This window comes from Sceloporus occidentalis, unplaced genomic scaffold (assembly GCF_023333645.1).
Source record: "Sceloporus occidentalis isolate IW3139 unplaced genomic scaffold, rSceOcc1.0.p SCAF_5, whole genome shotgun sequence".
Classification (NCBI taxonomy): Eukaryota; Metazoa; Chordata; class Lepidosauria; order Squamata; family Phrynosomatidae; genus Sceloporus; species Sceloporus occidentalis.
Window position 1 is genome coordinate 25,288,219 of NW_028316985.1, and position 20,846 is coordinate 25,309,064.

Genomic DNA, 20,846 nt, shown 5'->3' on the forward strand with positions numbered 1-20,846 from the left:
TGCACCTGTCGCCACTCCATAAGACTTCAATAAGTTCTCAAGGAGTGTCTTGTCGGATAAGCGTTGATGTTTATGCCAGCGGCGCTCTAGTCATTGCACGGCCCACTTCATCCTTCGAAGATCTTCCGTATACCAAGATTTTTCTATTCAAAGCGGGTCAGAAAGTATGCTTGGGAGTGATACTGTCTATAGCCTTGGTAATGTTGTTGTTCCAGGTATCAACCAAGGCATCAACAGAGTTGCCATCAGTCCCAATCATAAGTCCCTCTAGAGTTTCTTGGAACCTTTTGGGTTCCATCAGCTTTCAAGGGCGGGCCATCTTAATAGGTCCTCCAATCCCGAGGGGGATCTGGGTAGTCGCCTTCAGTCCCACAGAAAATGGTCCGTCCATGACAGAGCAGAGATTTGAGTTACCTCTGCCCACGGCTGTTCCTGCTCCATACTAAAAACCACATGGAGTGTATTACCAGTAGTCTGCTCAGGGTGTTTCAATCATGGGCAGGTATTTCAAGCATTAGGCATTCCACTGGCAGAGGATTGAGGGGCCCACCAATACTCTGATGTACTTAGGCATCTTTTTGTGAGAGGGACATTCCTGCCAAGAAAGAAGTTGGATGCACTTAGGGATTGACAAAAGACTTTGGGGCTGTGCAAACAGCCCATCCAGAGGTGACTCTTTGCCGCATGCCATGCCCCCAACCTGCTGGAAAAAGAAGCTCCAAAAATGGGGCTCTTTTCCTGGTGCTACAGGGGTGCCATAAGGGCTGCAGGGTGCCCTTATGACGCCCCTCATGCACAGCACCATTTAGATGCTGTTCATGAGCTACATCATCATGGTGCAAGCCATCTGTATGGGTGTGTGCCAAGATGGGGCCTGGGGCGCACCATAGGGTTTTTGAGCGTGTAAACGTTCAGCCCCAGTGCAACCCTAGCTCACGCCCAGGCCAGCACAAAGCACCGGTTTGTCCAGGTCCTTTGCTGAATTACAAAAAAGCTACCCTCAAGGAGGTGCAGGCATTGTTAGGGCACCTTATCTTTGTTTGCGAGGTGGTGTCTCCCATAAGGGCCTTTTGAGCACAGCTGGCAAGAATTACTGCTGGGATCAAGCTCCACACCATCATGTTCAGCTCACTTAGGGTGTGAAGGAAGTCCTGGAGATGTGGTTGAGGTTCCTCAAGGACTACAGTGGAGTCTCTCTGTGGCAGGAGAAGCCAGGTACTGATTTGCAGGTGCACTCAAAAGCATCAAAGAGCATTGGTTTCAGGGTGTATTTTCAAGGTCACTGGTGTGCTCAGTAGTGGCCTATGGGATGGATGAACAGTGACATAGTTCATGGCCTCATTTTCCTTTAGTTTGTTTTCTAAGGGTGGTGGTTTCCACATAGATGGACAGTTTCAGGGGCAAAAGGGTGTGTTTCTGGTGTGATAACCAGTCAGCAGTTAGTGTTATCAACAGGCAATCTTCCCAGTTGGGGATGGGTATGAAGCTAGTGAGGAGGTTTATGCAGGTATGTTTGTCTGCTGATATAACATCCTCAGATCATTATGTTCCAGGACTGGATAATGGAATTGCAGCTTCATTGTTTCATTTTCAGTAGGACACATCTTTTGTTGGTGCCAGAAGTGACCAGCAGCACACAGCATTCCTGGATGATCTCTGGCACCCTAGGAATGCAACATAATACAAGGGGTACTCGGTTCAGTGGCCCTAGCAACTTTGCAACGCTACAGAAGGGCTGTGGGGAGGCTTTTTGCCTTTAAAAGGTGGGAGGGGATATGGGAAGGCATGGCCAGCCTCTGAGTGTCAGGTTTTAACTAAACTGAGGGTGCAAGGCTTAGCTTCTCAGACCATGTGCTGCCACTTGACAGGATAGGAGCAATGACAGAGGCTGCGGAGTCTTGCATTGGTCTTCCAATGGGAGCAATCAAGGGGTTGGGAAGGTGAAATCCAAAATGATTTCAACCAATAGAGAGACAGGTGGCACAGTTTGTTTGAATGCTGGGCCAGATCAGAATTTCAGGAGACAGAGTTTGGATACCACTGTTTTCCATGGATGAGCCTTGGACTAGTCACACTCTCTCATCTAAGGGGAATGACAAACCTGCTGTGCAGAGATTCAGACCCTGGTTTTCTAGTCCTGGCCCAACACTCAAACCACTACACCACTCTGGCTCAACTTAAGTCCACTTGAAGGCATATAAAAACAAGTAACATGTATAAAATATAGGGTTGTTGGACCCCAGCAGTTGCACTGACAGTATCTGTGAGGGATATGCCATCGATAGCAAACCCCAGGCTGGGCAAGATAGGGAGGAAGGGAAGAAACACTACTACTTGGCTTATCTTTGCACCCTCCTTGCCTCCTGGTGGAACTTGGTAAGCTCCCTGTTTATCCCTCTCCATCCTTGCCACAATTGCAACCCCCCACTTTGCACAGCATCCAGCCAGCAACATCTGTCGAATCTGGTTCACTGCCACCTCTGGTTTGTCGTTTTCAGGTGAGGAAGGAGATGGACAGATTTTCCTTGGCTGAGAGAGGTGCAGAGGGACCAGCTGCACGAAACCACGTGCCTCTCTTGGTGGTGGGCACTGCACTGCCGTGTATAAGAACGAAAGGAAAGAAGGTTGCTGTGCCGAAGGAGGCAAAGGGAGCAGCAGCTGAGAGGCCAGCTTTCCTTTTGTTCTTGCATGTAAGAATGCAGCACCCACCACAAAGAGAGGCACATGGCTTCATGCACCTGGGTTCCTTGCACCTTCCTTGGCTGACGAAGGAGTGCCCAGTGAGTAGACTCACTGCCATCTCTGGTTTGTCGTTCTCAGACCTTAGTTGGACTCAAGTTGTTTCAAGGACTTGACTTGGACTTCACTTTGCCATAAATGAAGCACTGACTCAGCTCGACTTGGGACTTGTAAATGTTTAGCTACTGATTTGCTTACCTTGAAGGAGGAATCTTTTAAAGGATTTCCTAGCAGCAGGCAAGAATTGCTCCTGTGAATGTGGAAAGTATAGGCTGCCAAGTAGACCTCAACCCCTGCCTCGAGCCCAGCCTTTAATTTAGTTCTCCCATTTGCTCTCATATCCCTCTGCTTCTTTCTCAACCCAAATGAAATAATCACACACTTTTGCACCCCACCAGTCCCCTTGGTGCCATGGATCTACTTTCAACAACCTGCTTCCCCTTTTTCCTTCCTCCACCTCCATTGGAAACACAAACACACACACAGAACAACCACACCATCCATGACAGTCTTCTCACTCCTTCTCTTCACCTGATAGGCTCTGATCGTGCTGCTCCCTGACTTGAGACTTGACTTGAAAGTATCTTCCAGGCCTTGAGATTTGACATGAGTTGAGACTGGGAGTCAAAGACTTGAATACATCAATGGGAATGCCTGTCTCCTTCCTTGACCAAGAAACAAGAACCAGAGGCAGCAGCAAGCTGGGTACAGCTGAGGCAGATCGTGCTGGCTGGCTGCTGTGCAAAATGGAGGTAGGTGGGTGAGTGCAGTGATGGCAGGAGCAAGGAGACAGGCCCCCATCCTCCTTGTCCCTCAGTGGGTCAAGATGGAGGGGGTGCAGGGAGAAGGAAAGAGAAGCCAGTCAGTGGTCCTACTTCCCTCCCTCACTACTTTGCATGAAGAAAAGGTGAGGAAAGATTCTGGCAGGGGCAAAAGCAGCCATGGATTGTACAGAAACTGCAAGTAGCACTCCTGCAAATAAAGGGAGTCGTTCTGTATATAAGATGATGATGATGTACAGGTGATATGATATCCATGTTTAAATATTTAAAGGGATGTCATACCGAGGATGGCGCTGGCTTGCCTTCTGTTGCTCCAGAGACTACTGTGCTATGCTCTTATAGTGCTGCTATTCCACTTTTACTGCTGTGGCTGCCTCCTGTGGCATTCTGGGCATTTAGGGAAAGGCATTTAGAATTCTCAGACAGTAAAAGTGGAATAGCAGTATTATAAGAGTGTAGTGCAGCAGTCTCAAAAGACACAGAGCAATGCATGCAAACTACATGAAAAGAGATTACACCTCAACATTAGGAAGAACTTCCTGACAGCAAGAGCTGTTCAATAGTGGGATACAGTCCCTTGGAGAGTGGTGGATGTCTTTAAACAGACGCTGGATGGCCATTTGTCAGGATTGCTTTTATTGGGAGTTCTTCCATGGTAGGGGGTTGGAGTGGATGGCCCTTTTGGTCTCTTCCAACTCTATGATTCTATGATAGTGATGATGACTACTACAACAGTAGCAGCATTCAGGGACGTAGCCATGCTAGTCTGTATCAACATTAAAAGATGCAAAGGAATCTTGTAGGACTTTTTGAGACTAACTTAAGCTTTTATGGACTCGGTTTATACTAGAAAGATTTATGCTAGGGGAAAAATATTCTCAGTTTCAGTGGTGCTATATACCTCATTTGCATCTCTTTCCATTTTATCATAACAGGAGCAGCAGCAGCAGCAGAAGAATGGGACATACATACGTAAGGGGATGCTGTAGGTAGAAGAAACCTTCTGAAATTCCCCTCTTGCATTGTGCTCTAAAGGGTATCATCCCTACCACAGCTTTCTGCTGCTTGACTAGAGCCAGTCCAAGGACTAAACAAACATGGGTTAAGAGGAACATGGGTTAAGAGGATCAGGCTGTAGGCATCAGGCATGCCTCAGCAGACTTGGAAGCCTGAGTACAAAGGAGAGGATAAGCTCCAGAGCCCAGCAGCATTCCACCCAGGGGCGCACACACAGATGCTCTGGGCTCCTTCTGAAAGTTAGTTTTGGCATGCAGTTGGAGGAGCCTCAGGAATCAGAGTGATGGAATCTGTTGCTTTTGTTTCAGGAACATTCCTTTGACCGCTTGGGAGGGTCCCGGCACAGTTCTTCCTCTTTTATATTTGCTCAGTGCAGCAGGACCGGCAGGGTGGCTGGTTGGTTGACCGGCTGGCAGGCAGGCAGGCAGGCAACAGAGAAATTGTTAGAAAACATGTGGGAGGTTAGAAAAGCTCATAGTCCCATTTCAGCCCAAATAGCTTTTGCAGCATTGGCAGAAGATTCCGCTGAAGTCCCAAGTTTCTAGGAACTCAGTCAAAAGCACCAAGATGCCAAGTTGATGGTCCAAGCTTCAGATCAGATTTACTTCCCCTTTTGCAGCCTTATAATACATGTTAGTGCTAGGAACACAGCCTGAAAAAGGTTGTTTTGGGGCACTCCAGCTTCCCCAATCCCCCAGCCTAGCAGTGTTTTCTAAGCTTCAGTTGTAGTTCCCCTCACAGTAGCCTTTCCCTAGCTTTACGTGTTAATAGTATTATACAGATTTTCAACTAGAGGCTGGAAACCTATTATCTTTTAAGGAAACTGAGATGTTTCTTCTTCTTCAAGGGGGAGCATTTGCAAGAGGTATTTACTGGCAAGAGAGAAGACACTGTCTTCTTCTCAACAAATGTTTCCTTTACAGGAAAGTTGAGTCTCCCTCCACTTTCCTCAAACAATTTGCATCTGATCAAATAGACTGCAGTTAATCAGTTCCAGTTAATCTGAAAGGTGCTACTGGATTCATTTATGCCTTTTAATTGCTACTGGGAACACAGAAATCTGACACCAGACCAGAGACTATTTTGTTCACTTGCCGCCTCATTCTGTACCATGGTCTGTCCCAATCTGAGGCATCTTTAGATTTTTAAACTATAATTCACATCAGCTCCAAACAATGCTTCAAATGTTGGGATGATGGGTGCTATAGTTCCATTAGAGAAAGCTTTGTTTACTATGATTGGTAGTGGCTGATCAGGTTTTCTTTCTCAGAGGTCTTTGCATACTCACACTGTACCTGAGCCAAGGGATCTTGTAGCACCTTTAAGACTTAGTTTTTTGTAGGTTTTTCAGGCTATGTGGCCATGTTCTAAAAGAGTTTATTCCTGATGTTTTGTCAGCATCTGTGGCTGGCATCTTCAGCATCTGTGGCAGGCATTCTCTGAAGATGCCAGTCACAGATGCTGGTGAAATGCCAGGAATAAACTCTTCTAGAACATGGCCACATAGCCCGAAAAACCCACAAAAAACTATGGATGCCAGCCATGAAAGCCTTCGACTTCATCTTTAAGAGTAATTGAGAAAAAGAAGATGGTAGCATAGGCTTTCGTAGATGTAAGTCTCCTTCCTCAGATGTGTGGAGTAAAGTGCCTAAGAACAGACTTTTACAGTTGTGAATGTGCTGGTTGCATGTGTGACTAGCAATAGAACCTGTGGGTATGGTGATGAGGTAACAAATTCAGTTTAAGGAAGGGGACAATGGCAGGAGGAAGGATGTTGCCTAAGGCCAAAGGGATCGGATAACCATATCATTGATGGAGGGAGTTATTGGGATTTAGTGTGGTGCTGGCTGGGAATGACAGAGATGATGTGATAAACTGTCCAAGGGAGCCCTCATGAGTCTGTGATGTTAACTAGTGTTATAATATACCTAGTGTATCAGGAAACCATTGTCTCTATTCAACCTGCTTTTGGTGGGCTGGGTTTGTGGACATATTCCAGTTTTGCTGTTTTCTTTAAAATTTGTTCAAGGAATGCTATTCTAAGGTCTTTGATTTAAAAACTCTCAAATGAAAAAGCCTCATTTCCAAAGTTGTACCATATATGCCTCATGGGAACTGATCTGAAACTGAATAGGCACACACAGCCTGGCTCAGAAATATCAGACTCTTGCACATGATGATTTCCAAGCATCTAGTGATGATGATGGTGAAGTATATTGACTCTGACTCCCAGGATCCTCCATACAGCTTCTGGGAGTTGATTTTTTTTAAAATGTACATTTTCTAAGCTCTGGGTATAAGTGAATTCTACTGAGCTTTGGCCATCTGGGACAGAATCACAGAGTTCGAAGGGACTGCAAATAGGCTTGCCATATCCCGCCTGGGGGCGAGACTTTCCCAGTTTGGGGCGGGGCCACACAGTCCCACCCAAGTTTGGCCCCTCCCCTGGGACCTCCCCCCCAGCAAGACCCTGGAGGCAGCTCCAGCCCTCCCCATGGCTGTGTGCCACCCTCCCCGCCTCCCTGCCTGACTTAAGCCTAGAGAGCAGGTCTTCAAGACATCTGCCACTCAGAGCTATTGCCAGCCCACTTGGTATATATACCCTGCAAAAGGCATTACTTTCAGGTTACAGTGAGCAAAGAAAAAAAGGCCATCAATCGTTCCTGTTTCACTGGGAGTCTAAATGCCTCATCTTTTAAATGTCTACCACTCAGTATTGTTGTAATTCTTTATCACAGGGTCGTTTTTGAGGCCCTAAACACCTTTCCTTGTAATATGCAAATTTCTCCCGAAGCTGACCAATGGGAAAGAAGCAATCAGCCCTCCCCTTGGGTTGGTTTTCAATGGCTTGGAAGGAAGAGATTTTGCCTTGCAAGTTGCTGGTAAATAATAGAAGGCTTTGGGGTTGCAAAAGGCTGCAGAAATAGTTTGACCCCCCCCCCTTAAACATCCATGGCTCAGTGCTATGGGATTCTGGGAATTGTAGTTTCTTGTGGCACCAGAGCTCTTTTGACAAAAGGAGACTGAATGGAGGCGTTGCCTGGCTGGGGGCAGAGCCTCTTGCCAGCAGTGAGAAGGCTGCGATGATGAGGAAAAGCAGGGGCTCCTCTGGTGGTCCTGGCCACTTCCCTTGGCTCCTCCTCCTCCTCCTCCTCCTCCTCCTCCTCCTCCTCCTCCTCCTCCTCCTCTCAGAGCTCATTCACACTCCCTGGCTTTTCTCTCCCCCCCCCCCCTCTGCACTTTGAGACCCCTTTAACTGCCAAAGCTCAATGCTCTGGAATTCTGGGGTCTGTGAGGCATTTGGCGTTCTCTGTCAGAGAGCTCTGGTGCCACAATAAACTACAATTCCCAGGATTCCATAGCACTGAGCCCTGGCAGTCCAAGCAGTGTGTTTTGGACACAGAGATCCTCCAAATGAATCCAGTCCCTAGCTTTTATATCTCTCACACACACTGCAGGAATAATAACCCACTTAACATGGTGCACCTCTTGCCTACAGAGTCTCACAAGACTTTTTTGTTTAACAACTTGTACCCATTAACTCCATTTCATGTCTCCTTTATTTAGTGGGGTGGAATACAGACAAAACAAGTCAAAATGAAGAAAAACCAAAGTCCCTTGACCAAAGGGTTTGGTTGTGGAATAAGCCTCTGAAATATGCAAGAGGCAATGTTAAAATAAAGCCATGTTCAGTGCCCAAATGTGCTGTTTGGAATGGGGAGAGGGGGGTGGCCAGAAAGGGAAGTACATTTCCGTGATCTGTCTACGAATAATGTCAAAATGTCCTCCATTTTGATCATGCCTAAGAAACATGGATTTATATTAACATTTCTAAAAAAGCCTCAATTTTTTTGCGTGTCCTCCATTTTTTAAAAATGTGTCCTACATTTGAAAATGTTGTCCTGCATTTGTCCTACATTTGTCCCGGTTTGGAGGTCGTCACTTATGGCAACCCTAACTGCAAATGCTATCTCCAATCCCTTCCCATGCAGGAGTACACAACTAAAGCACTCATGAAAGATGCCCATCCAACCTCTGTTTAAAGATCTCCAAAGAAGGAGAATCCACCACCTTCCAAGGAAATCTGTTCACTACTGAACACTTTTCTTGTAATTTGAATAGAATAGATCCTCTGCACACTCCTTCACTAGCAGGAACCAGCACAGTTATAGGGGTGTAAGTGTTGGAGTAGGCCAGGACACCAGGAGATGAGAACTCAAAATCCCTGCTCGATTTTGGACACCCACTAGATGACTTTTGGCAAGTTACACAATCTCAGCCTGGAAGGAAAGCAATGGCACAACTCTTTTCAGTAAATCTTGTCAAGAAAACCTTATAATGGGGTTGCCATATAAGTCAGAGTTGACTGAAGTCATGTAACAATAATAATAATGACCCCCCTACTAAGCAGCAGTGTCGCAATAGTTTGCTCACAGAGCCTTACCTGAAGTGGCAAACTGTGTTCCTCGTGCTAGTGGTATTTGTGAGGGCTGGAGGTGCCAGCTTTGTTTTCTGGCTCCTGTATAAACCACAACTCCAGCAAACACAGATAAAGCTGTTTAAGCTTTTGGCAGGCCATCACTCAATTTCCATGGCAGGAAGAGCAATACCAACCTTGCATAGGCATGTCAATGATGCTAGTTAAAAGGAACAGTGGCTAGACTTGGTGTGTGTCGGAACGGGGCGGGGGGGGGGCACTGGCAACACTAGTGACAGGCTCAATTCCCCTTCAAGCCAGCTCATGACTAAGACCTAAATCAGAGCTGGAAATTGTGTAGCCTTCCTGATTAGGGTTGTCATTAGTCCGGACCTCCAAACCGGGACAAATGTAGGACAAAATTTTCAAATGTAGGACCTTTTTTTTTTTTTTTTTTTTTTGGTCCTACATTTGAAAAAGAGCCTCTCTGAGGGGAGGATTCCTTCTCCGCCTGGGCTCCGTTGCAGGCAGCCCAGGCGGAGAAGGAATCCGCCCCCAGGGAGGCTCTCTTTTCCCCTTGGGCTTCGTTTTTGACAACGGAGCCCAGGGAGAAAAGAATCCTCTCTGAGGGGAGGATTCCTTCTCCGCTTGGGCTCCGTTGCAAGCAGCCCAAGCGGAGAGGGAATCCACCCCCAGGGAGGCTTTCTTTTCCCCCTGGGCTCCGTTTTTGCCAACGGAGCCCAGGGGGAAAAGAATCCTCTCTGAGGGGAGGATTCCTTCTCCGCTTGGGCTCTGTTCTCACCAAGGACGGAGCCCAGGCGGAGAAGGAATCCGCCCCCAGGGAGGCTTTCTTTTCCCCCTGGGCTCCGTTTTTGCCAACGGAGCCCGGGGGAAAAGAAGCCTCTCTGAGGGGAGGATTCCTTCTCCGCTTGGGCGCCGTTCTCACCAAGGACGGAGCCCAGGCAGAGAAGGAATCCTCCCCTCAGGGAGGCTTTCTTTTCCCTGCCTGGGCTCCGTTTTTGCCGGCGGAGCTCAGGCGGGGAAAGAAGTCTGGCCTTGGCAGGCGAGGCTTCTTTCCCTCCCTCGGCTCCAGAGGAGCCAAAGAGGGGAGGGAAGCCCCCCCGCCAAAGAAGAGAGTCCTACAGAGGCCTCTCTCTCTTTCCCCCGCCACCGCTGTTGCACACTTTGCAACAAAGCCCGGGGGCGGGGGAAATCCCGGGGGCGGGGCCAACCCGGGGCGGGACTGTGTGGACCCACCCAAAACCGGGAAAGTCCCGCCCACAGGCGGGATATGGCAAGCCTATTCCTGATACTGTTGGGAGGGTATGCCCTGCAGCTCCTCCCAGCTCCAGTCAGTATAGCCAGTGCTACAAGCTGCAATTCAACATCTGGAAGGCGACACAGTTCACTACCTTTCACTTAAATCCAGTTGCCCCTCCCAATATTGAATCAATGTTGATTTACCAGGTTCCCATTGATTTGTTATGACTACCCTCAAGGAGGGTAACTTATAATAGCTCCCAGATTCCCAACAGTTAGTATAACAACTACTTGCAGAAGACCTCACCAGGGCATACCTTCCAACTGTCTCAATTTGACAGTCCTGAATAATCTTGACAGTCCTGATTAATCCTCTGTCATCCTACTTTTTCAGTTGCTTTTAAAATGTCCCAGTTCTTTTCTCTTCTTCCCTCTTCTTTTGTTCTCAGTTTACTTCATTTGCTGCCAAGTGAGTTCAAACTTCAAAAGCAGTTTGCATTCAGTTAACTCAGCAGTGGGAAGAGGAAAGGAGAGGAGAGGACTGAATCTTGCCCTTCCCAGTAGGTTCAGGCAAAAGCAAACAACTGCATCCTCTCTTAGTTTTTGTGTTCTTCCTCACTGATAACTTTTACTAATTTTATCACATTCTGATGTTGCTTGGCCACACGGGTCTCAGTTTCCATTAAGGTAGAATGAAGTGACTGCCATAGGTGACAAATTTGGGTGGGCTAGGACAGAGTGGGAGTGACACATTGGAGGACAGAGGACATTGCTGTGCATAACACACTGCCTCTAAACCTAGGCTGCTTCTCCTGATACAGTGTTAGTTTTTGTCCCATAACTAGTACAGTGGGACCTTGTTATTTGCTGAGATTTCGTTCCAGGACACACACACACACACACACACACGGATAACAAAATCTGTGGATGCTCAAGTCTCATTAAATAACAGCATAGCAAAATAGTGTCCCTTATATAAAATGGAAAATCAAGGTTTGCTATTTAGAATTTAGAATTGTTTTTTTAATATATATTTTCAATCTGTGGATGCTTGAATCTGTGGATACAAAATTCGTGGATAAGGAGGGCCAACTGCATTGATTCTACAGGTAGCTTGTTTGGCTTTCATATGGGTAAGCAGATGGGAGTAGGGTATTACTTTTCCTTGACCTCAGGCAGCAAAAGGTCAGCCCTAGACCTTGTAGATGATGCCAAGCACATGCTTGCAGCCAGCACCTAATTCACATATCCTGGCTTGATGACTTGCAGCATCAAACTGCCTTGCACAAGTGAATGATTCAGCCTAGATCTAACATCACAGACAGAATGTCTACATACCCACCCATCACCCTAAATGTAACACAGGATGTTATCAGACAAGGGAAATTGGAAGTATAATCCAATGGCAATCCGAACGCAATCATGGGGTTTAACGTTATTGCATGATAGACTACCACACGCAATTTCGGGCAATGGCAAGCTATTTTTGGGCAATGGGAAGTCAGTTTGAACGCAATTCGAATTCATGTAAATTCGCTGAACTAGCGAATTCACGTGAATGCATTCTGGCCCCACTTTCTTTTCATTTGAAATTAAGGAGAAATTCCTCCTGTGTGATAAACTCCACAGTCTAGAGGAGTTCATAGACTGGTGTATCAGTCAGTTATCTTGTGCCAAGCAATAAGGGAGAAAGAAACCCACACAACCTCAAGTTTTTAAACTATGCAGAACGGAATCATCTCATTCTCTGGTAAGATGTTAAAATCCTCAAACAACAAAGGCCTGTTTGCAAAGTTGTACCACATGTGCCAGATGGGACATAAGCAGCAGACAAAAGAATCCCCTCTCTCTGTTCACACTGATGGACATGGTGATTTCCAAGTATCAATAGGAGGCAGGAATTTGTGGGATCCGCCAGGTGTTGTTGGATTGCAGTTCCCTTCAGGCCTTGGCAGCATAGCTAGTGATAAAGAATGCTAGAAGCTGCAGTCCAACAACATCTGGAGGCTCACACAGTCCCTGTCCTTATCATTAAAACCAGGGAGCTTGGGATAATGGCTGTTAAGTGGATGTGAAGTCAAAGGCTTTCAAGGCCAGCATCCATAGTATTTTGTGGGTTTTTCAGACTATGTGGATATGTTCTAGAAGAGTTTATTCCTGAAATTTCGCCAGCAACTGTGGCTGGCATCTTCAGAAAATGTTAAGTGGATGTTAGGTATTAGGAAAGACAAAGCAAAGTTGGGGAAAGGTGACAAGCATAGACTACAACTCCCAGGATTCCTCAGCCAGTATGACCATGGTGGCTTGGGGGTGCAGGCAATTGCAGTCCATGCATGCCACCTTCCCCCAGCTCTGAGACAAACAGTGGCTGTTCAAACAAAGAACAGAGGTCCTCTCCATATTGTGAGAGAGGAATTTCCTCCCAAAGAAGCAAACAGGGATGTTTCTACATAAAGGACCCATCTGAGAAGAAATGGGAGGCATTTCTCACTCAAGTCCTGTCCCAGGCCTTTTCTTTTTAAATAAAAATAAAAATGATTACCATTAGTAGGGCAAAGATATTCATCAGAGCAGGAAGCACAACAAACAGAACCAATGGTCCAAAACACACTGCAGGGAATTCTGGGAACTGTAGCTTTGTGAAACATTTAGCCTTCTCTGTCAGAGAGCTCTGGTGCCCCAATAAAGTACAGTTCCCAGAATTCCCTAGCACTGAGCCAGGGCAGTTAAAGCAGTCTCAAACTGGATTATTTCTGCAGTTTTGGAACAATAACAAAAAAAACACAACACCTTAAGCTTTATCTTACAAGAGGGGATGGATTGAAAACCCCATCACTCACAGTCATGCTGACTGAGGATGATGGGACTTGCCATCCAGCTCCACCCACCCCCTGGATGGCCAGGCTGGGGAACATTCTCCTCTCCCATATGATAGGATCTCTAAATATGATAGGAATCCTTCGGCCCTCCAGATGTGGCTGGTGATATAACAATGGAACCATCCCTTCCTAAAGATGCTGGGAGTTAGAGTTGAACAACAACAGCACCAAGCAGTGTCCACCCATATTCTAGAGCACTGTAAGAAGCTATCTGTGTTCACAAGGGGCAGGATCTGGCCAAAGCAAAGTACAGGTACTTCTTAAGTCCCACTAAAGGCAAGAGAGTGGCATGCCATTTAACTCTTCAGTTCTCATTGGTGGCACTTAAAAGAGAATTCTAAAATCCACCAGCTGGGCAAATCTTTCCATTAGGAAGGACCAAAAAATTAACCAAAAAAAAAAAAAAGGGCAAGCAAGCTTTCAACTTTTCCAGAAGGCTTCATAAGGATGGGTGTTATGCTAAAAAAAAAAAGGGGGGGGGGGAGGAGAGGGGAAGGAGTTAGGGGGAAAGTATTCATTTTGCAATTAAGGTCTTCAGGCTTGCAAATGACAGCAAATACAATATGGGGGCAAGCTTACCAACAAGGTCTAAAATGCCATTCAACCATCCCAGGGTGATGCTGCTGCAGCCAGGACATTCTGCTCCAAAGAACCCAGTCCAAAACCAGCTTAGTCCAATTCTACACAACTTAACTCAGAAGGAAGGCTCACTTCTTTCACAATGGAGTCTTCCTCAAGGTCCCCCCCTCCTCCAACGAATTCCTCAATTCCCATTTCAGAGTGCATAGTTTTACTCAGAGCTTGGGGGGGGGGGGAGTTTCACCTTTGGACTATAACCCTCAACCCCTGGGAAAGAGGGAGAGAAGGGGAGGATTGTAGTCCAGATGAAACTCTCTGACACATCTCAGTCCCCATGCTTCTACTTCGCTAAAATCCCACTGATCACTGAATTCCATGAAAAAAATATATTATTATTATTATTATTATTATTATTATTATTATTATTATTATTATTAATTCAGCACCACCTGCGTCTAGGTAGCTCATCCCATGAAAAAATCAGTACAATTTGAAAATCTCTTTGACATTTTTTACTCCGTCTCTTTCCCTGTTGCAAACGGGGATCGAAATGGGGACTTTAATAATATTAATACCAATACTAATAAATTGATTAATCTGCCTCTTGCATGGGATGGAAGTGTGCAGGATGATTCCAAAGTACACCAAAGCTTAAGAACTGGAGGAGGGGGGAGAAAGAAAGGAAGAAAGAATAAATGAAAGGAAAGAAGGAAGGAGTTTCCTAAGAATGAAAGATGGGGGGGAAATCAATATAGTTAGGAAAACCTTTCTTACCTGTTTGGGATCTGCATAAGTCCCCAATCCAATGACTGGCATACGATTGCCATCGTTCAGCACCAAGCAGTGGTTTGCAGCGGTGAGGTTATTCATCATCGATGCAACCAGATAAGCTGGGTGATTATGATAATTTTTCCCCAATTTTTTAAAATAATAATAATAATAATAGTAATTTTTGCAAGCCTCCTGATGCACGAGATTCCTGCAAAGGAAAAGGAAGAGCAGGGTCTTTTGTGTCTGCTGCTCCAACGTGCTCCAGGCGATTGCCTCTCCGGCCGGCAGGGGGCGCGAAAGAGCAAGGGAATCCGCCGGACTCTCAAGCAAAGCTTTCGGGCGCTTTTGTGAGCCCAGCCAACGCTTCTGCATGGCTTTAAATAGGAGCGAAGGAGAGAGCAGTGGCGTCATTAGGGCAGTGCAGGGGTGCGGACTGCACTAGGTGGCATCCTAAGTGCTGCTCCTCCTCAAACATCTGCCTTTGGGGAGAAACAAGGGGCAGCATTCACCTGTGCCCCATTAAAATGATGAAGAGATGGGGGGGAATGGGGGGAGGCTCAGTGGCAGGAGGAAGGAAAGACCCAAGGTCTTTCCTTCCTCCTGCCACTGAGCCTCCCCCCATTCCCCCCATCTCTTCATCATCTGTAAAACTTTACATCCATACCCATATATTACAAACAAGCCATATCCAGCCCCCATCAAAATTCTACCCATCATCCTTCCTTCCCATCTCTCCCTAACTCATTCCCTCCTACTCACTCCTTATCATTAATTTTTTAAAAATTATTCTTTAACCAAATTTTCGCTCAAAGTACACAAAACAATGTCTGTGTAAATGCACTGAGGCTATGCATGCGATACTGTAACTAGAGAGATGATGTGAGAGGGGCAAGGTTCAGTGGAAGGAGAAAGGAGAAGGCCCAGGTTCTTTAAAAAATGTAAAATTAATTTTTACTTTAAAAAAATAAAAAATAATCCCTACTTTTTTAAATAAATAAATAAATCATCTCTTACCTAAGCTCCCTTCTCTATCAAGCTGAAGACGTCCATCCCTTGGAGCAGCTTCTTGGAGTTTAAGGGGGGGATTTGGGAGGAGCATTTATAATTGTGACAATAGTGCCATGAGCATAAATACAGAGCATAGGTAACAGGGTGTGACACCATTGCTCCCCAGACATATGCCTTTTGGCAAAAATGGGCTGTGGCGTTCTCCTGCATCCTTTTAAAATGCTGGCGCTCAGCAGAAGAGATGGTGTGAGTGGGGCAAGGCTTAGTGGGAGGAGAAAGGAGAGGTATCGTAGCGCCTTTGACACCGAGGCTGCATATGCAATGCAGAATTAATGCAGCTTGATACGGCTTTTACTTCCATGGGTCAGTGCTATGGAACCTGGGATTTGCAGTTTGGTGCCAGAGCTCTCTGACAGGGAAGGCTAAGTATCTCACAAAACTACACATCCCAGAATTCCACAGCATTGAGCCTTGGCAGTTAAAGTGGTGTCAGACTGTTTTATTTTTGCAGTGTGGCAGCAGCCATAGACTAAGGGTCCATTCACACTGTAGAAATAATGCAGTTTGACACCACTTTAGGTGCTGTAGCTCCATCCTATAGGATCCTGGGATTTGTAGTTGTACAAGTGCTTTAGCCTTCTTTGCCGAAGAGTGCTGGTGCCTCACAAAATCACAAATCCCAGTATTCTGTAGGAGGGAGCCATGGCAATTCAAGTGGTGTCAATCTGCATTATTTCTGCAGGGTTGATGCAACCTTAGAGTTGCTATAAGTCAGAAATGAATGACTTGAAGGCAAACAACATCAACAAAACAAACTTATCATGGGGTTTTCTTGGCAAGGTTTGTTCAGAGTGGGGCTTGCCATTGCCTGCCTATGAGGCTGAGAGAGTGTGACTTGTCCAAGGTCCCCCAGTGGGTATCCATGGCAAGCGGGAATTCGAACTTTGGTCTCCTGGCGGCCTACTGTAACATTCATGCTGCTACACCACACTGGCTTTCTGCGCAGGGTGCAGCTTTCTCTTTAGCTTCAAACACAGATCCACTCCATGAAACCTAGAGGATAAAAGGGAAAACAGGGCTAGTGGAAACAGGGGTGTAGCAAATGGGGGGATGAGGGCATTGCCTCTCTTGCCTAACAGTTCTTTCCCCTTCCTGTATAAAATTTCCTCCAATCTCCAAATTTAATTCAAGTATTACAATAACTTAAAACTTTAGTTCAGCATTTAGAAATACTGATATAACCCAGCTAACAAAATAGATGTGTTCCTAGCATCCCCCTTTTTAGCAGAAAATTTGGTACCAGAGGTAGGAATAATGTGGAAAGCATGGGGTAGCTTCCTACCCCACAACATATTTCTGCAACCATTTTATCCAACACTAATAATATGCACATGTTGAAATGAAACAACCAGGGCATGTAAGCCTTCTATAGGTAAATAAAAACATTTTGAACCAACGGAGATGATCACAGTCTCCTACAGTTGGTTAAGACTAGATGTTCATGTCAAGGGACTACCTTTACCTTTTAGAGACCACTGGGGGCAGACAGAATTACCAAAGGATGCAAACACAGGAGATATAACAGTTCCAAGGGTGAATAATTTTCAATGGCTCACTCTTTGTGATGGTAGAAATTTGGGGACTGAAGGAAAATTTCATTGAGGGGCAGAATTCTTTTGGGGTGGTGGTGGTGGCGGCAGTGCCCTCATCCCCCTCCACGTAGTTACACTCCCAGGTCAGAAGAAGGAATATACAGTCAGCCCTCTGCATTTGTGTCTTTGATTTTTGTGGATTTGATTATTTGTGGATTTGATTTAAATGTCCTCTCTAGGAATCTCTAGGTCCTCCAGCGCAACTCTGCTGGAAATTGATCACAGAGTTGTACTGGAGGACCTAGAGCTTGCTAGAGAGGTGTTCTCTCAAGTTTAAAAAAATAGTGGGTTTTTTTTTAAAATTTGCTGTTTGTGAACACTCATGGGGTTCTTGTGTCCTTAACACCAGCAAATGTGGAGGGCTCACTGTAGTAACACCTTCAAGACTAACTGGTTTATTTCAGCATGTGCTTTCCTGGATATTAATCCACTTCTTCAGATAGACTGGTCGAGACCAGAATGTAACAGTACAATGCAAACTGTGATTATAGCTTCAAATAGTAGTTCAAGATGGTACAAGTCTTTCAGGTGGCTAATCTGTAGTGTAGAGATTTTTTTTGTCATTGTTGTTTTGTGCCTTCAAGTCATTTCCAATTTATGGCGACCCTATGGCGAACCTGTCATGGGGTTTTCTTGACAAGATTCTTCTGAGGGGGGTTGCCATTGCCATCCTCTGAGCCTGAGAGACTGTGACTTGCCCAAGATCACCCAATGTGTTCTCATGACCAAGCTGAGATTTGAACTCTAGTCTTCAGAGTCCCAGCCAAAACTCAAACCACTTTGCCACACTGGCTCCTAGTATAGAGGTGTCGAAGCAACAAAAACTGCTTAGCAAAAGACAGTTTCTTTGGAGTCAGAGACTCTTCTGAGGAGAATTTTTTAGTTAAATTGCAGTCATGAGAATCTGTATACAGTATTAAATTATGTAGTCTAACCACTAGCTCTGTTCAATGGTGAGTGTATCCCAGTTCAGCTGTAGTTTTTCCCCCTCAGTCTTCCTTTGAAATGGTCAAACCTGTATCTACCAGTGAATCTGATGAAATGGATTAATATTCAGGAAAGCTCATGCTGAAATAAACCAGGGCCTCAACAGACTGGCAAAATATGCCGGCATAAGAACAGAGTGGGGGAGTGGCAACCGCACACCGCATACTCCCATGCACCAGCATTATGCTGCCTGACCAACCACACAGCATGCAGCATCACACTGCATCTTTGGCACAGTGTGTAGATATGTTGCACAAAAGAGCCACAGGAAAGCCATGGTGGCACCAGAAAGGGCACCATTTCTGCAGTGCAAAAAGAAGCCGCTTTTTGCAGCTTCGTTTTGTGCCGGGTTGGGGGCGTGGTATGTGGTTACAAGAGATGTAGTGGCAGTCCTCTATTAGTCCAGCTTTTAAAAGAGATTAGGCAAATTCAGGGAGGATAAGGCTACTGGTCTTCTAGCTACTGGCAGCTATTCCTTAGCTCTGGTAGTAGGAACAAAAATGGCCTTGAATACTGATTGCTGGGGAGCATAGGAAGGAAGCATCAGTGAATGCAATGAGGCTTACTAGGGAGACCTGCACTAATAATTTTATCCATAAATGTGAATAGGGTGGAAAGCCACAAAACAAGACAGGACTCCTGTGTGTCTCACGTGTCAAATCATTTCCTCATCCATTTGTGTGTTGAATGGCAAATATTGGCAAGTTATATGAAAGCTGCTAAACTTTTGCATACTTCTCAAAGGTTTGGGAATCTTGTTTTCCTTTACAGCTGCTGATTGTACTTGTTTAAGTGCTAGTATGCATTGGAGACATTCAGTGGGTGCAGCTTTGCTTTATGATGGAGATAATAATAATAATTTGTTTTATTTATATACCGCTATTCCAAAGATCATAGCGGTGAACAGCAAGTAAGCTAATTAGCAAGTAAGCTAATGGACTGATATGGAAAGCTGCACTTGATGGATAATCAATTCCTGTCCTTCTTGGAAGTGGGGTGTTCAGGGGTCAAGAAGATGTCTTGCATGAAAAACACATTTATCTTGCAACTTTGGTTAAAAGGACTAGGCAGTAGGATTGTGAGAAGGTCCAATGCACGATGAGACAATAATGGGATGGATGGACTATGAGTTTGACATAGTACATGGCAGCTTCCAAAAGAGAATTAGACAAATTCGTGGAGAAGGAGTCTGTCAATGGCTACTAGTAATGACTACTATCTATGGACCTTGTACATAAACAAAGGCAATGAGTGCTTTGTTGAAACTTGGCTTGCTGTGATGTACAAATGCACCTATGCTAACAAGCCATGATTTGTTAACTTGCCCCAAACCATAATTTGAACCCACAGTTTGTCGGTGACTTACAAATTCTAGCTTATTGTGATTTCCAGACCTGCAACCATTGCTTTTCCCTCCAGCTGCCCACACTGCAACATTAATTGACAAAACATTTTGAGAGAATTAAACCATAAATGAGGAAGACAAATCAGTTTACTTGGTTGTCTGCCATACAATTTATGGCTTAAGTGACAAACTATGGCTTATTGTGGTATGGAAGCACACATATTACCTCCTGAACCACAGACCATAGGCTTCCCAATGCCAGTTGTTCCTAAAATGAGTGGAAGGGTGCTACTGTGTGTTAATTGCAGGCATTTACGGACACCTTGTTGACTACAGTGTAGATAAGATGCTGGACTAGAAAAGCCGGACTGTTATGCCTTGGTCAAAAGAAAAACAGCTGTGCCAGAAATACAGTGAAGCAATCCAATTTCATATCAGTTAAGAAGAAGAGGAAACTATAGATTTAGCTGAGAAAATAACTTCTTTTATCATTATCTGGAGCAAGGATTTTCAGTTGACATGTTAGCTGCCTTCAAACTGACCCTGACTCCTGGCAGTCCTGTGGATGAGACATCTCCAAGAGGTTGTCCCCAACCCCTCTGCTCTGTCCTACGGGATTGAGTCTATCCACCTAGCATGCAGTCTTCCTCTCTTTCTGCTGCCTACCACCTTTCCTAGGATCGTTGTTTTTATTAATTATTCATTTTTTCTCATGATGTGGCCAAAATATGAAAGCCTCAGTTTAGTCATCTTGGCTTACAGAGAGAGTTCAGGCTTGATCTGTTCTAAAACCCACTTGTCTGTCTTTTTGGCTGTCCACAGTATTCTCAGCACTCTTCTCCAGCACTATATCTCAAATGAGTTGATTTTCTTCCTATCAGCTTTTTTTTTAACTGTCCAGCTCTCACATCCATACATGATGATGGGAAATAGGATGGCTGGATAATCCTCACTTAAGTTCTCAGAGTTATGTCTTTATATTTTATGATCTCGTCCAGTTATTTCATAGCAGCCCTTCCCAATCCTAGTCTTCTTCTGATTTCTTTTCTTTTTTGTTCTTTGTCCCTTTCAACTTTCTTGTTATTATGAAGAATTCTCATAGATCTTCTGTAGTCATCATCATCATTTTTTAAAAATGTTCATAATTCATCCAACCTTGGCAATTTCCTCCTCGACCTTCTTCAGTAATTGCTCCAGGTCTTTGATTGTTTCTGCTAGCAGTATTCTGTCATCTGCATATCTTAGGCTGTCAATGTTCCTTCCACTTATCTTCACTCCTCCTGCCTCTGAGTCCAAGGACCTTTCCACACGGGGCACAGAAGTAGGCTCAGTTCGCATTGGTCGATGCGTATTCGCGTTATATCACATTGGTGTTCCACACCTGTGAGCTCAGAATACGTATTGACCAAT

General features: G+C 45.2%; 1 protein-coding gene across 1 annotated transcript in view; it reads right to left on the reverse strand.

The window, feature by feature from the left end:
• Positions 1 to 14,755, reverse strand: part of LOC149311791 (aldo-keto reductase family 1 member D1-like) — a 60,409-nt gene extending 45,654 nt beyond the window's left edge. The window contains exon 1 of the mRNA XM_089527919.1: positions 14,448 to 14,755. Within this exon, the coding sequence (XP_089384045.1) occupies positions 14,448 to 14,546 (99 nt within the window). The 5' untranslated portion in view covers positions 14,547 to 14,755. The remainder of the gene's footprint in view (positions 1 to 14,447) is intronic.
• Between the last annotated feature and the right edge of the window lie 6,091 nt (positions 14,756 to 20,846).